Genomic DNA, 15,464 nt, shown 5'->3' on the forward strand with positions numbered 1-15,464 from the left:
TTGAGAGATCTAAAGACAATTAATATTCTCATGATAGTTGAGTACAAGCTAAAGTAAAGAAAAGAAGACATTTTCATTTCATTAAATGATGAAGTTACATGGAAATTCTACTTAGCTCATCTGAAGCAACTATCCTAAGATGGTGTGCCGGCATAAAAATAAAGATTCTACTCAACTCCTTTGAAGCAATAGAATCCCTATGCATCCATGCTTAAAAGACCCATGAGGTTATGTGGGTGCACTAAAAGCCTCTATGTGGAATGGAAAAATTAGGGGTAGATACCGAGGCTAAGGCCTATTACTGATCTCATGGTTGAACCCGTCATTCGAATCAATTATAAGCTGATGGATACTTTGACGCTTGAGAAGAAGAGAGCTCGGGCTGATGATGGTCCTCCCAGAAACTTTGATATTGATCCTAAAGCATACACTTATGATGATGAAGTGACCAATGCAGAAGCTAGGATTAGCCTTAAGCATGTCGCTTTTTGTGGCTACTGAGGCAAAGAGAAATGGGAAGTTCCAAGATCCGATTAGTGCACAAATTGCTACCGGATTTGCAAGATTGACTGAAAGACATAGCTCTTGGGAGGAAGAAACGGCCCGAATGCATTTGGCCATTACGCACGAAGGGGATAAGGAGCAAGAAAGGTTCGAAAGTAATTTCATGATGGAGGACCTCAACAAATACACCCCAGAGATGAAGAAGTTCTTACGTTATAAGCAAAAGGAAATTTTGCGAAGGTATGCCACAAGGAGTATATTTCAAGATGATGGTTCATCTCAAGGCTATATCCCAAGTCCACCACCAAGTAAAGATGGTGAATATCATTATTATGTTTATGTAGTTTATGAATTATCGATTGTATTTAGTTTATGTGGTTTATTAATTGTCGTTTGTATTAAGTTTCATGTATTGATTTAGTGATATTTTCAATATTTATCGGAATTTAAATATTTTTAGGGAATATTTATCGGAATTTAAATATTTTTAGGTTTAAATGTTCATAAAATTAATTTAGGATAGTCTACATTATTTTTTTTAAAAGTTAATTTAAAAATAAATAATAGCCTAAATTCATTCTTTAATAATCTGGAGCTAAAATTTTAGGCTAGAAGAGTTTGAGCAAAAAAGCTATTTTTGGGTTAAAACCTAAATTTTTTTAACTAAAAGTTTTAGGTTTGAGGCTAAGGGTTAAAGATTGTCTAATCCATTTTACCTCATGTAACTTTTTGGTTTTTAAAAAACACTAAATTAATTTAATCACCGTTAGCCCACCCATGTTCACATTGAAAGCTCAATGCCATTAATAATACAACAGACTTCCTTGAACCAGTTGAGTCCAACGTTATATATATATATATATATATATATATACATACAGTTAGTTTTTTTTTCCTTTTAAATTGCTCTCTAGTTCTTTTTCTTATTAATTGTACAACAATAATATCTTGTTCGATCATTTATTGGAGTCTCCTTATGGAATTTAACTTATGCAATATAAATAAATAAAAAGGTTAGCCCACCTGATAAAAGAATCCTAGCTCCGTCCTGGCAAACGACAAATAGCAATGTAAAATGAAATCACTACAAAATTAAATACTAAGAATAAGTAGTCTAAATTATACTTTCTTACTAGGTTTAGGCAAATGATCAAATCTTAAGATAAGATTATATATGCCAGAACATTGTTTAATGGTCAAATCTTAATATAACATTATATAGGCAAATGATCAAATCTTCAAATTAGCCATAAATCAATCGAAGGCAAAGGCCAACCACATCTCTGAGTGAGTTTGTTAATGATAATAATGGTCCACAAGAAATGATTAATGAAAGATTAAATTGATCTCTGATGCTTAAGTTAGTCTCTGTAAAAAAAGTGAGTGTTTAAGGTTTTCTATGTATAGAAAGGCTCTCCCCTGTTTTTGGTTGGGGAATGAGGTATTTATAGGGAGTATGGCTGACCTTTAGGGTAGAATTTGGTGAGAATATTTTCAAGATAGTGCGTAAATAATATCTTGGAATAATTGTGAAGATATCCCAAAATAAATGTGATTGGGATTACTTACTTAAAAAAGTTTGTTTTCAATTGGGAATGCATTAAAAATAGGATTTAGTAATTAATCTTATCTTCAATGCCCTTAACTTTTTCTTGCCACGAGCAGGGAGCATTCATCATTCGTAGTTCGTTGGTTGCATGTCCTACGATGCTGAACTGCACATGGGATGCCCTGATCATTTAATAAGGGAATCTTGTCTTTCTTGGCTAAAAGTCCACGTGTCACCTCCAAGATTTTTGGGATTATTTTTTGCTCCATGTGAAGGTTAAAGGGTTCCACATTCGTGAAAGGAGAAACACTGCAAGAGTTTATAAGTAAGTTGGGCGTCACAATATTGCCAATTAACTTTATGATGGAATCTCAACTTCCTTCATTTGTAATAAAGCGCACACACTGGTGCTTAATTAGCAATACACTAAATTACATCGGTAATAATTGTATATATAAAGCAAGGTATAGACTTGATATAACAAGGAATCAAAGATTGTCAATCATCACAAGGTGGCCCAGTGGTTGGGGACGAATTCCAGGCCTATATTTTAGAAGGTATGTTCTTGGATCGATTTCTGATGATAGTGAATCACACAATGGTAGCCAAAAGAGATTAAAAAGCCTATGTGAGTCATATCGGCCTCTAACAATAGATTTCCGTGACAAAGCTTCGAGCTGATCATTTTTTCATAAAAGAAACAAAGGAATCAAAGATTGTATTATGTTTGGATCGATAAGGACATTTAAAGACATAAAAAACTTTTAAATTAATTGTTATAAATGTACTATAACAACACTACTAATTAACTACCGATCAACTGCTAAAGCACTGCAAATGTTCTACAATGATACTTTCAATGGGATGCATCTAGGCCTAGCCTATGTATGGAATGGATTATGGGATAGCACCTCTATGCGTTCTTTTGGTTGATATATCAACTCTAATGAACTATCCTTAATCGTTTTGTCCCTTGTTATCAGTCAAATGACCCACCCAGTTTCTCATTTTGGTCTTTGAGTTTCAAAATTGATCAATGTAGTTCCCAACTTGCACTGTTACGCATCATTGTAATCCTTCCTTTTTGTAACTTCATAGACCAAAATGAGGATTTGGCTCAATCTGTCAATGACCTTTTCTTTTGAAAATATAATTTATGGACTTAATTTCTAACCGAGTAATAATCTACAAACCAAATCAGCAGTTTATTCTATCATACAACTCTGTGCTAAATCTATGCTTAGTATTGGACATTTTAATTTACCTCTTTCTAAGAAAAAATTTCACTTAAATACCAAATAAGCACTAAGAGCTTATGGTTAGAGAGAAAACTTACATACAACGTGAATATCACTTTTGGCATGGATTATACACGCACTCATATCCCTTATGAATTATTATGGTTAAGTAGTGGTATTACGTAGTGTCACCATCATAATTCATATCCCTAATGAATTATTATGGTTACACTAAAAGCATATGGTTTGGATACTACGTAATGGTATTAATTTCAGTTGCAAACTTGCAGTTAAGTCATTCTCCCAGTGCTGCCCCTTCCTACCACAATAATTCATCCTCATATTGGTTATGCATACGTCGTCGACTTATTTCCCCTGTTGAATGGCAAGTTAGTATTATGTATTTATATCCACAACAGGATTAAGGTCCACTCGAACAATTGTAAAATGATAAATAAAAATTACTACGGAATATAGGAGTATGTACAAATAAAAATACAATCAAACAATGAAGTTCTTATCTTTCAAATGTGCAGTGCATGAATTAATTGATGATAACTTGATATTCAAACAAACTTAAGCCTTCTAAGTAACAGAACATGTCAACTAGAATTTTTTTTTTTAAATTAAAAACACAAGGATGATATCTTATAAATATTTAACAATGAAATTTATTATTTTTTTTAGTCAAAAGAAATTTGTTGTTTTAAATAAAATTTTGCATATGACACTTGGATTTTTTTTTCTTTTGTGCGTTTACCACTCAAACTAGGAAAAGAAGAGTAAATTTAATATAAGTCGAATTTTGTAATTCATTATGTTTTATTCACTATGTTGGGTTATGTCCATTCATTGATTATCCACATCAGTTTATTTTCATTAAATTGTGGTAAATGACATCTCTTATTTAATCGATTATTTAGGAACAATTAAGCTAAGGGGAGGGGATGAACTTAGCCTCATAATGGGCTAACAATAATGTTGTTTAAATTCGCCTTTGGTGAGAATCAAACCTAAGACCTCTTACTTACAAGTAGGCCTGGCAAACGGGTCGTGTTTGCGGTGTTTTGTGTCGTTTTTGCGTAACACCTGTTATCTTAACTTGTCGTGACACACCCCAACCCGTAATGTCCACTAGGATTCTGAATCGAGATGTGCTGGCCGACACCTAGAAGGTGACGAAGTCATAAAGTATAGTGATGTGAAAGATGTGAATAAATTTAAGCCTAAAAGTACCTAAAAACCAGAGTGCGCTATGAGCAAGAATGAACTCATTTCACACGCGAGGTCAGAGCATAAGTACTACGAGGATACGCCAAGAAAATAACCTTACGTGATGTGACACAACAGTTAACAAAAGTCAACATTTTGTCTTAAAGGGCATTTTCGTAAATTCACTTTCTAAAATTATAAAAATCATAATTTTTAGGGACGGGCTGTTACATGTCTTGTCGTGTCGCAACCGTTATCTTAACGGGTCCTTAACAGGTCAGGTCACTTTACCTAGCAGGTAAAATGACCTAACTCGTTATGACCCGTTAAGAAAAACATTTTTTTTCTTAAATTTGCGCATACCACATTACCATTTAAATATTACTTCAAAACATAAAAATACATTTGCCGTTAAGTACTACATCTACACTCCAAAATAATAGCCTAATAAAAAAGCACCAATATACTAATAGTCTACATAAAAATATCAAAAATGCAAGGATATGCTAAATAAAAGAGAAGTTTACCGAAATAATTGTGAAAAAAAAATAATAGTACTATACCATATTAAAATATATTACCTTCTTTTCCAAATTTTTTAAGTTTAGTTTAATATATATATATATATAATTATTATAGTATTTTTGGGGGTATAAAATGATTAAATTAACATTTTGCTTATTATATATCGTGTTATCCACGTGTATACATGGACCAACTCATTATCTTAACAGGTGCTTATCGGGTTAACCGATAACGACCAAATTCTTTATCGTGTCGACCCGATAACCTATTAATTTTGTGTTGTTTCGTGTCGGGTTAACGGGTCGTGTCAGAATTTGTCAGGCCTACTTACAAGTGAAGAGGAATATCACTAGACTATAGTACTAAGTGACAAAACTTTTTTTTGGTACATCGATATTTTTACACTATAGGGAGGGAAGGTTCAGCCAAGCTACATAATAGCTGGTGACGTCATGATTTTTTTTAATTGTCTTTACATTTACAAGTTTACCTTTCCATTATTGAAAAATAAGTCTCTATATTCTTATTTGTACTATTTCTTTCTCTGTATTTTTTCTTCTTCCTTTTTTTTTCTCCCTTCCTTCTCCTTCATACATGTGTCTCTCTTTCTCTCACTCCTCCTCCTTTGTCATTTTCACTTTGTTTCTGTATCTCCTCCTTCTTCCTACCTTTCTCTCTCACCTCATCCTTCTTCTTCGTCTTTGCCTCTCCTATTTCTTCTTTATGCTTCTTCCTCCCTTCTTTTCTTCTTCTTCTTATTGTTCACTAGATTTATGAGTTTTTTTTAGAATGATTGAGATTTTAGATTTTTTTTTTAATTTTAGTATTTTTTAAAGTGTTTGATTTTTAAGGTTTGATTGATTTGGATGCATGAATTTTGAAAATGATCTTACAAAAACACATGAATTTGAAACTGATCTTGCATAACTGCTGAAAGTTTTGAAACTGATCTTGCATAAATACTGGAATTGTGAAACTGATCTTGTAGAAGTGCTGGAACTTTGACACTGATCTAGCGGAAGTGCTGAAATTTTGAAATTGATCACACAAAGTGCAAAAAAAATTGAAATTTATGTTACACAAGTGTTGGAATTTTGAAACTGAACTTGCAGAAGTGCATGAATTATGAAACTGATATTGCATAAAATTTTGAAATTGATTTTGCAAAAGTGCATGAATTGTGAAACTCAACTTGCAAAAATTAATGGGTAAATTACACTGTACCACTCAGGTTTGAAGTCTATTACAACCTCATACAACATCTTCAAAACATTTCATTTTCATACCTCAAGTACTATTTTATTTCAATATAATACATCCGTTACATTTTTCATCCATTGTTCTGTTAAGAGCTGACGTGGCTGCCACATTTATGCCACGTGGCAATTTTTTTTTTATGAATTTAAAAATAATTAATTAAAGAAAAGTTAAAAAAAAAAAAACCCTAAAACCCATATTCCCTGACCCACTTCTCCTCCACTCTCTTCATCTCCCCTTCATTCTCTTTCCCACTCCTCCCTCTTCACCTCCCCACCACACTTGCCGCCTCCTCCTTTCCCTCCCACTCCACTAAACCCATTATCCAATTCCTCTTCAACCCCCAAACCCCTACCCTCACCCACCGCACCACCCATATCAGCCCCCTCACCGCCGTCGAAGCCCCAGAAAAAATCAAGAAACTCGACACTGACATCTCCAGCCTCACCCTTGAGGAGGCCTGTATCCTCGTCGACTACCTCCAGGAAAAGCTTAACATCTTTGCTGCTGCCCTCGCTTCAGCCGTCGCTGTGGCCGTTGCGCCAGGAACGGGCGAGGCCCCACCATCGTGGAGGATAAGACGGAGTTCGATGTGCAGGAGAAGGTGAAGAGAGGGAGGGTAGGGTAATTGACTGGGAGTTGTATGGCATTGGGTCCAGATTTTTTAAGTTTTAAACTTCCTTAAAATTTTGAATTTTCTGCATTTTTGTTCTTGGGTTCAGATTCTGGAAAATTGGGGTTGGAATCCATTGAATTTTTGGAGTTATTTACTGTTTGGTTGCCAAGAAAACGAGGGAAAATTGATGGGAAAGCTGGGTAATTTGTTTAGAACAAATCTAGGTAATCTAGGTGGGGTGGGGTGGGGGGTTGCGAGGGAGGTGGGATGGGGGGGGGGGTTTGGGTTGCAGGGAAGGGGAAGGGATCGGTTGGGGGAGGTGAAGAAAGTGGAGGAGAGGGGTGAGGGGGGGTTGCGAGGAAGGGGAAGGGATGGGTTTCTGGGATTTTTTATTTTTTTTTACTTTTATTTAGTTAATTATTTTTAAATGCATATAAATTATTTTGTTTGCCATGTGACACAAATGTGGTAGCCACGTGGCATAAATGTGGCTGCCACATCAACTCTTAACGGAACAATGGATGGAAAATGTAACGGATGTATTATATCGAAATAAAATAGTACTTGAGGTATGAAATTGAAATGTTTTGAATGTGTTGTATAAGGTTGCAATAGACCTCAAACCTGAGGTAGTACAGTGTAATTTACCCAAAATTAATTTATACTGATCTAAAATTAGTTTGAAGTTTTTATGGACAATGTCAGTTTGTAGTTTTGTCTTGGTTAAATACTAAGTCTACTGTATCTTCTCTCTCCTTGAAATGATTCAAAACTAGAAGAGTTATGTGAAATGTATTTTGTGTTTCTGCATGTCATAAATTTACGATGTACCTTGTGCACCTTAAAGGAGCAAAAATGTAGGAAATATACACACACACACATATACATAGACTAGTATGAGTTTTGTAAATGTATGAAGATTAAATGTCTTTGGACTATTTTCATGGTTGATAGTTAGATTGAGTATTATTTATTTTTTCCGTATATTCTATATCTACCACATGTTGAATGTATTTAATCAAATTATGGTGTAGGTATCATATATGATGACTTAGAAATTTTTATTAACTATTTTTTTAGGAAAGTGGCTAAATCTTCATATTTAAATATTTAAATTAAAAATATGAATAAAGATGCATAAATCCAAAAGTTTAATTAAATTAGATAAATAAAACAGTAGACTAAATCCAATAACAGTTCAAATTTAAGACCTAAATCAAAATACCCCTTATGTAAGTTTGACGACGCGTGTTGCATGATATAACATTTTGTAGTCAATCTCATCAATTCACAAGCAGAATGAAAGTGAAAAACAATAATCAACTCATCACTCATTTCTTTCAAAGATTAGGGTGTTCAATAATCAACGGTACACAAACAAAAAGTAAAACCATTAAGTTGTTTAACCTTAAGTTTTTGTTTCATACATTCTCTTAATTTCTCCCTCATTCCTCCCTTTACCCATTTTCATCCTTTTTTTTCCTTAATATAAACTTGCCTCCTATCTCTAGTTCAAAAAATTGAAGAAGAAATGATTTTCACTCTGAAATTCGTGAAATATTCAGGTTGAGCCGTGTGATAAGTCAAAACAGAAATGCCATTAACATTAACCAAAATTGAAAAAAAAAAAAGTGATAATTCTAATAAAATGAACATCATGTCACCTAACAATTGTAACCTTACTTAGTGGCCGACTATAAGCACAGTTGTTCAACATTTTTTTCGTTCTGGGTTACATACCTCAAACGTCCTGTCACGAAGTAACCTTAGTTAGGGACTCATGGTCAGATTTGTTAGGTTCTTGAGAAGCTTAATCCTGTTTTTGACCAACTAGTCTGTCGAGAATGGACGGAATGCCGTCGAGATTTGGACTGGAAGAGAAAACGGAGAAGAGAAATGGAAGAGAAAGTAAAGGGTCAAACTGGTCTGCCACTTGTCGAAATTTAAGTGGAGATAGGATGCCAGCTTGTTTGGTCCCACTACCAGTCAAGTCCCTCTCCCTTGTTAGGGGAGGGTTCTTTTCCTAAATTCTAAGACCATCTTCAACCGAAGGGTCCAGATGGCCGAAAGTAGCTTGAAAATCGTCTCCAATCGAGGATTAAATTAAAGGGCTTGTGGGTCTCACTGAACAAAAAATGGCCAAAGGGCTAACAGGCTGGCTCAAATGAGCCAGCCATCCGACCTCGGGCCAAGCCATAAGCCGTTATTCATTTTTTATTTATTTATTTATTTACAAAATTTTTATTTATTTTTAATTCTATTTTTTCCCTATAACTTCCTAAGCCATTAAACAACATTAAATTAAATTAAGTAACATGAAACAACATTAAACAATATGAAACAAGATTAAATAATATTAAACAACATAAAAATTATACAACATAAAAAAAAAAAAAAACATTTACCAACATAAAACTTAAACGCCTACTCCATGCTTCTTTTGGCTCAAAGATATGCAACAAGATCCTGTTGTAGGTACTTGTTTGTGGGACGGAAACGTATCATCTTATAGCGCTTCATGTACTCATTTAAAGAGATACTACCAGTTCTTGGATTGAAAGGCAAATTAGGCCCATCATATATTTTTGCACGAGCCATTCTTGACCTATTTGGATCCTCTTCGTCGTCATCAGACTCTCCATCAATATTCTCATCTCGCTCATCCTCCACAATCATGTTGTGTAATATGATGCAAGACATTATGATGGAATCTAAATTTTCTCGACTCCACCTTCTTGTTAGTTCCTTGATGATCTTCCACCATGCCTGTAGAATATCGAAAGCTCTCTCAATATCTTTTTGGTATGCCTCTTGATGTAAGGTAAAACATTTTTCAGCATTATTTTTACGGTTTGGAATTGCTTGGACAAGTGTCACCCACTTTGGGTAGATGTCATATGCCAAGTAATACCCCATATTGTACTGACGATCGTTGATGTAGTAGTCAAGTTGAGGTGATTTACCTTCCGACATGTTATTGAAGAGGGGTGAACGCTCAAGAACTATAATGTCATTTTGGGATCTAAGGACTCCAAAGAAAGCATGCCAGATCCATGTGTCATATGAGGCAACCGCCTCTAACACAATAGTTGGCTTTCTCGACCTTCCGCTAAAGCCTCATTGTCATCCGTTGGGACAGTTCTTCCAATTCCAATGCATGCAATCTAATGACCCTATCATGCCTTGAAACCATGGTCTTCAGCTTTGCGAATGAGCCGATTTAGATCTTCTTGATTTGGCTCACGGAGGTACTCTGCTATGTAAAGCTGAACAATTGTGTTACAGAATTCAGCAAGAATATTAAGGCATGTAGACTTAGATATACAATGGGTTTCATCCATCAAATCAGCTCGGGAGCCATAGGCCATCATTTGTAGTGCAATAGTAACCTTCTGATGAGGTGAGAAACTAGGGCAGCTTGTTCTATCCAGCTTCTGTTGAAAGTATGGATTGACCTGCTGGACATTATGAAGTAAACGCTCGAAGACATGACGCCTCATCTGGAAGCGACGTCTGAAATCATCTTCTGTGTACATCGAGTTGGGGTTGAAGTAGTTGTTCATCAGATTGTTATGCGTTATCGCTCTATTTTGTGGTTTGTAAAAGCGACCAGCAACAGAGCCACCCCATTGAGGTTGTTCCTCAATTGGCTGACACACCATGGCCACATCCATGGCTGCCACATATTGTGTGTTACGCCATGCTTCATCTTCTTCATTAGACTTCTCATATTCTCGTCTCATCTGCGCCCATTTTTCTTCCAATTCGAAATTGGATGAGGACCCCCAGTTGGAATTTGAAGAGGATCCAAAGTTGGAACTCATTGTAAACATGAATTGAAAGAAATTGAATTAAAAGAGATTGAATTCAAAGGTGTGTGAATTATAGCCCAATATCTACCATATTTATAGCCAAGAAAAATTTAAATCCAACGTCATACTAACGTCAGCTAGTTGTTGGATTTGAATTTGAATTTTTTCGACCAAAATTTAAAAAAAAAATATTAAAAAAATCTCAATTTTTTCCTATAAATTTAAGTTGCTGTAGTTTTTAAATTTAAATAATAAATTATTTTTGGCCCTATGACCATTTGGGTCTCGATTGGAGACGGTTTTTTGTCACAAGGCTAAAACAAGCCCTATGGCCATTTGGCCCTCGGTTGGAGATGGTAAGAAATATGGCCTTGCACTGTTCATTAAAATATTAATTTCTTGGAGGGCAAGTGACACACCCCAACCGAGATTGAGGCATGTTGGCCGTCACGTAAGGGTGACGTAGCCATATGCACAGTGCAAAAGCAATAATGATAATAGAGAGTACGAATAAATGAAAACCAACTCATAAGAGTACTAGTAAAGACAAGTACTAGAATATGTGTGAATACACAATCAGAGCGTAAGTAGCCTAAGTTCAGTCCAGAAGACAAGTACTAATTAAACGACACCCAAAGATGCCCTACATTTGTGATAATCTGTCAGAACCTCCAATTAATCCTCGTGAGCCACCAACAAACAAGCTTATCTAAAACCTGGAGAGGCGCAAAACAGAAAGTGTGAGTGGGCAAAAATAAAGCTTTTCAAAACCATTTCATTTATCAAATGCTCTAACCCCTCACCGTAAAACATGTATAATTTTCCCAGAAATAGAATATATATATATATTCAAATCATGCTTCACATATCCATATTCATAAGTATGCCATGCCAAAATATAAAACAAAATAAGTAACTAAGGTGAAAATAAATTCATGGAAAATAACATATTAGCTGGAACCCCTGCAGAGCTCTGTACGGCTGAATTCATAACTCATTAGTCAATCTAGCTGGAGTCACCGCAAGTGACCTATATACACTACACTGCACACGAGTCAGAACCACTGTAAAGGTCTGTACGACAAGATTGGGTGTAATATAATTATGCTCAATGCTATGCTCTCATGATAGCTATGCGATAAATTGCTAGTCACCTGATAGGAGCATATTTATGCGACTTAGTGAGCTTGTTCTTATGCATTTACGTTGTGTTTTCTTATCATATCAGCCGCACCCCTTAGCCCTTTTCTCCTTTGGATTCTAATTTCTTTGGCCCTAATCCTTATTTTCTGCTAAGTCCAAGTCCTAACCTGATTTCCCTAGGGTTTTATGTGCCTATATATACTCTCATTCATCCTTTGGCCGAATTACCACCTCCCGTATACATCATTTACGCCAGAAATTCATCCTTGCTCTCTGCCGCAGCCACCATCACCACTCTTCCATAATTCCTAACCAAAACCACCCTTTGCCGCACCACCCATCCATCCTAAACACCACCATACCATCCCCTATCCATTCCACACCATTCATAACCCCAAAACCTGTCCCCAAGCTTTGTGCCGCAACAAGGACGAAGGAGAAGTTCGTGGATGCACTTGTTGTCCAAGTTGGCGCGTCTAGGTCTCTTTCTTTGGATTTCAATGTCTAAATTTATTTATCTTTGGTTTGTGCGTATGAGGAACTAAACCCCATTGGCTAGGGGGGGGATTCGAAACCATGTTTATGCTTGCTATATAATTTGATTACTTTCAATTGTGTTTCATAAGTTGTGAATTCAATTTGCTTATCTATATGAATTAAAACTGATTTGTGTGTGTTGGTTGAAAGTGCACGCTTAATTTTCATGCATAAATCTAATGCTAGGATATAAGGGAGTTTCACCTAATCGTTATGAACTTATATTCAAGAGTAGTAAAGGTTGCTAATCACAATCGTGTCAAGTAAATTCTTGGCATAAGTTTCATGCAATTCATAGTAACAAGTGCCTCGTCAATGCTTATGCTTTTCATAGAACTTAATGATTCTTACTTGTATCTTTATTATGAAATTCATGTAGGAAACTTGTGGGGAATGCTTTGGGTTGTTGTATGCAATCATCCAATTCAATAACTTTAGGAAAATCTGAGGGTTAATTAGTGCAATTCACGGTTAATCTGGGGCGTTGAGGATTCATAGTTTATTGAAAAGCAATTGGAAATCGTTTTGTATGCAAGTGTGACATGTGTGGTGAAGAACCTCCTAGCTAGCCAATCATTCATCTAATTCACCCAATTTCGTCTACCATTTGTTTAAATCTTGTTTGTTTTATTTCACTTAATTTTCGTCCAAAACCAAATCCCCTTTTTCTTTGGAGTGTCTAACTAGTTAGAATATATTTTAGAGTGTGTTTTTAAGTGTTTTGAGTCAAGAAAACCCAAAAATTTGTCCAAAGGAGTGTTAGAGTTCAAATCTGCCCAGTTTGTGTTTTTAGGCAGATTTGAGTGTTTTTGTGCTGTTTTGAGTCTTTTGAGTTGTTTTAGTGTTTTAGAGTTTAGTTTTGCATTCTTTGAGTCTAGTTTAGTGTTTTAAACTTTGTTTTACGTTTTTGAGTCAGTTTTAAGTGTTTTAGCAATCCCTCCTAGTCCCCGGCTTAGAACGATCCCTACTTACCTACTTTGCTACAATTGATAAAAAGAGGGTTTAATTTGTGTGTTTATATATTTCGCATCATCACCTACGAGTCGGAACCACCTATAATGGTCTGTACGACAAGACTGTGCACTTAAATTGGATCCAATGTGGGCATATGGTGCAGGAAGTGACATCATAAACAGGCATGTGCCGTATCTCTGGCTAAATCACAATCACCCGAAGTGTTTATGAGCTCTCAATCACGTCTCACATTATCAATATCTCATATAACAAAACATAACTCACCTGGTACTTACTTGAGCGTCCACATCACCAATTCATATTATGCATCATATACTAATTCATATGCTGAATATAAATTTATATGCATGGGATTTCAAAGCATACTTTCACTTAAACACATTTTCTGGGAAAATATCAAGTATATAAATATATACTGAAACCAAAAGCCCACTCACTGGTATGTCGAAGGGTTGTAACCCCCGAGTCGCCCTTGACTGGGCTTGTCCTCGGGATAGGTCTCACCTATATGCGAAATAACTAAATAAACGTTATTTAAAGCACGTAGACAAAACTAGTTAATAACTTCTCATACATTGCTCAAATGGGATGTTTGAATATACCAACGTGATTTACATGAACATCTCCATATTTTTAGAAAAAAATTTCCGACCACCTACGCGTCGGCAAAGGCACGGCCAAACATGCCCTAACGGAATCCTAACTGCCATTAGGAATATTCCATTAAAAAGCAATAGAAACCATTAAATCTATCTGACGGCGTCAGAATATTCCGTCAACTTTGACAGAATATTCTATCTTCTTCTTCGGTTAGCCTAGCCGGTCACCATTGCCGTCGCCGTCCGCCAGAACTGGAAAAATACAAAAACTTCATATCTCGTCTAATTCTTAACCAAAATTAGTAAAACTTGCATCAATTTGAAGCTTAGGACGAGTAGAATACAACTATGCCTATTTTGGGACCTAAAATCCACGGAAAGTTGCCGGAGAACCTTTAATAATCTGGCTAATCTTCAAATGCATCGATCTCGACTTCTCGACGTCCAAATCATGTCATTTTTCTTCTTTGAGCTTCGTGGAGAGGTCCCTAAGCTCCCTATAAGGTTTAAATCCTCTAAAAATATGCATTTATGACTGCATGAACAATGCTCAAATCGGAGGTTATGGTTTCTCGGGTTTTTCGAAGCTTTCACGTCCAGAAATGGTATAGATGGGTTCGTGATGATGAGATGAAGATGATGATGGTGTCTATAAGCTCAATCCGCGAAGAAATAGGTTGGTTTGGAGATCATCTGTACGATTGTACGGATAATGAAGAAAATCTGAGAGGGAGAAGAGAGTGAGAGAGAGTGTGTGTGGTCTTAGTTTGGGCTACCAATCACAACAAACCAAAGCTTACTTCCCATTGGGTTCCCAAACTTAGAAGAAATTTTTTATTAGCTAATATCCTTAGCCCAATACATACACACCACCACCAAACGTTAAGGGCAATTTCATCTTTTCACATCTTCGAGAAAAATTATTTTGGGACGAGCTGTCACAATCTACACCCTTAAGAAAATTTCGTCCCCGAAATTCCAAATAATAAATACAATCCACTAATAACCATTAAACAATCGTGGATACATCTCTCTCATCCAATCTTCTGTCTCCCAGGTAGCCTCTTCCACTGAATGATTTATCCACAGAACTTTCATTAGGTGCACGGTTTTATTTCTCAGAACCTTATCTTTCCAATCTAAAATAGTCACTGGCTCCTCGTCGTAAGTCAAATCCGAATTAATTTCCAATGGTTGAGGAGGTATCACATGTGATGGATCTGAGACGTAATGTCAAAGCATAGAAACATGAAACACATCGTGCACTTTAGACAATTCTAGAGGCAATTCAAGCCTATAAGCAACTTCACCGACTCGCTTGGTGATCCGATATGGTCTGATGTACCTAGGGCTTAGCTTACCCTTTTTCCCAAACTGTACCACACCTCTCCATGGTGACAACTTCAAAAATACCCAATTGTCAACTTTATACACTCTATTAGTAGCATGTTTTTCTGCCAGACTCTTCTGACGATCCTGGACCGCTTTCAGTTTAGA

The 15,464-nt window shown here is 35.9% G+C and overlaps 1 protein-coding gene across 1 annotated transcript; it reads right to left on the reverse strand.

Annotated features, from left to right (window-relative positions):
• Nucleotides 1-10,077: 10,077 nt before the first annotated feature.
• Nucleotides 10,078-10,644, reverse strand: LOC126595286 (uncharacterized). Its single transcript, XM_050261630.1, has one exon. The coding sequence runs from the start codon at nt 10,642-10,644 to the stop codon at nt 10,078-10,080; it is 567 nt and encodes a 188-aa protein (XP_050117587.1).
• Nucleotides 10,645-15,464: the final 4,820 nt, after the last annotated feature.

Source organism: Malus sylvestris, chromosome 13, assembly GCF_916048215.2.
Source record: "Malus sylvestris chromosome 13, drMalSylv7.2, whole genome shotgun sequence".
In the NCBI taxonomy this organism is placed as follows: Eukaryota; Viridiplantae; Streptophyta; class Magnoliopsida; order Rosales; family Rosaceae; genus Malus; species Malus sylvestris.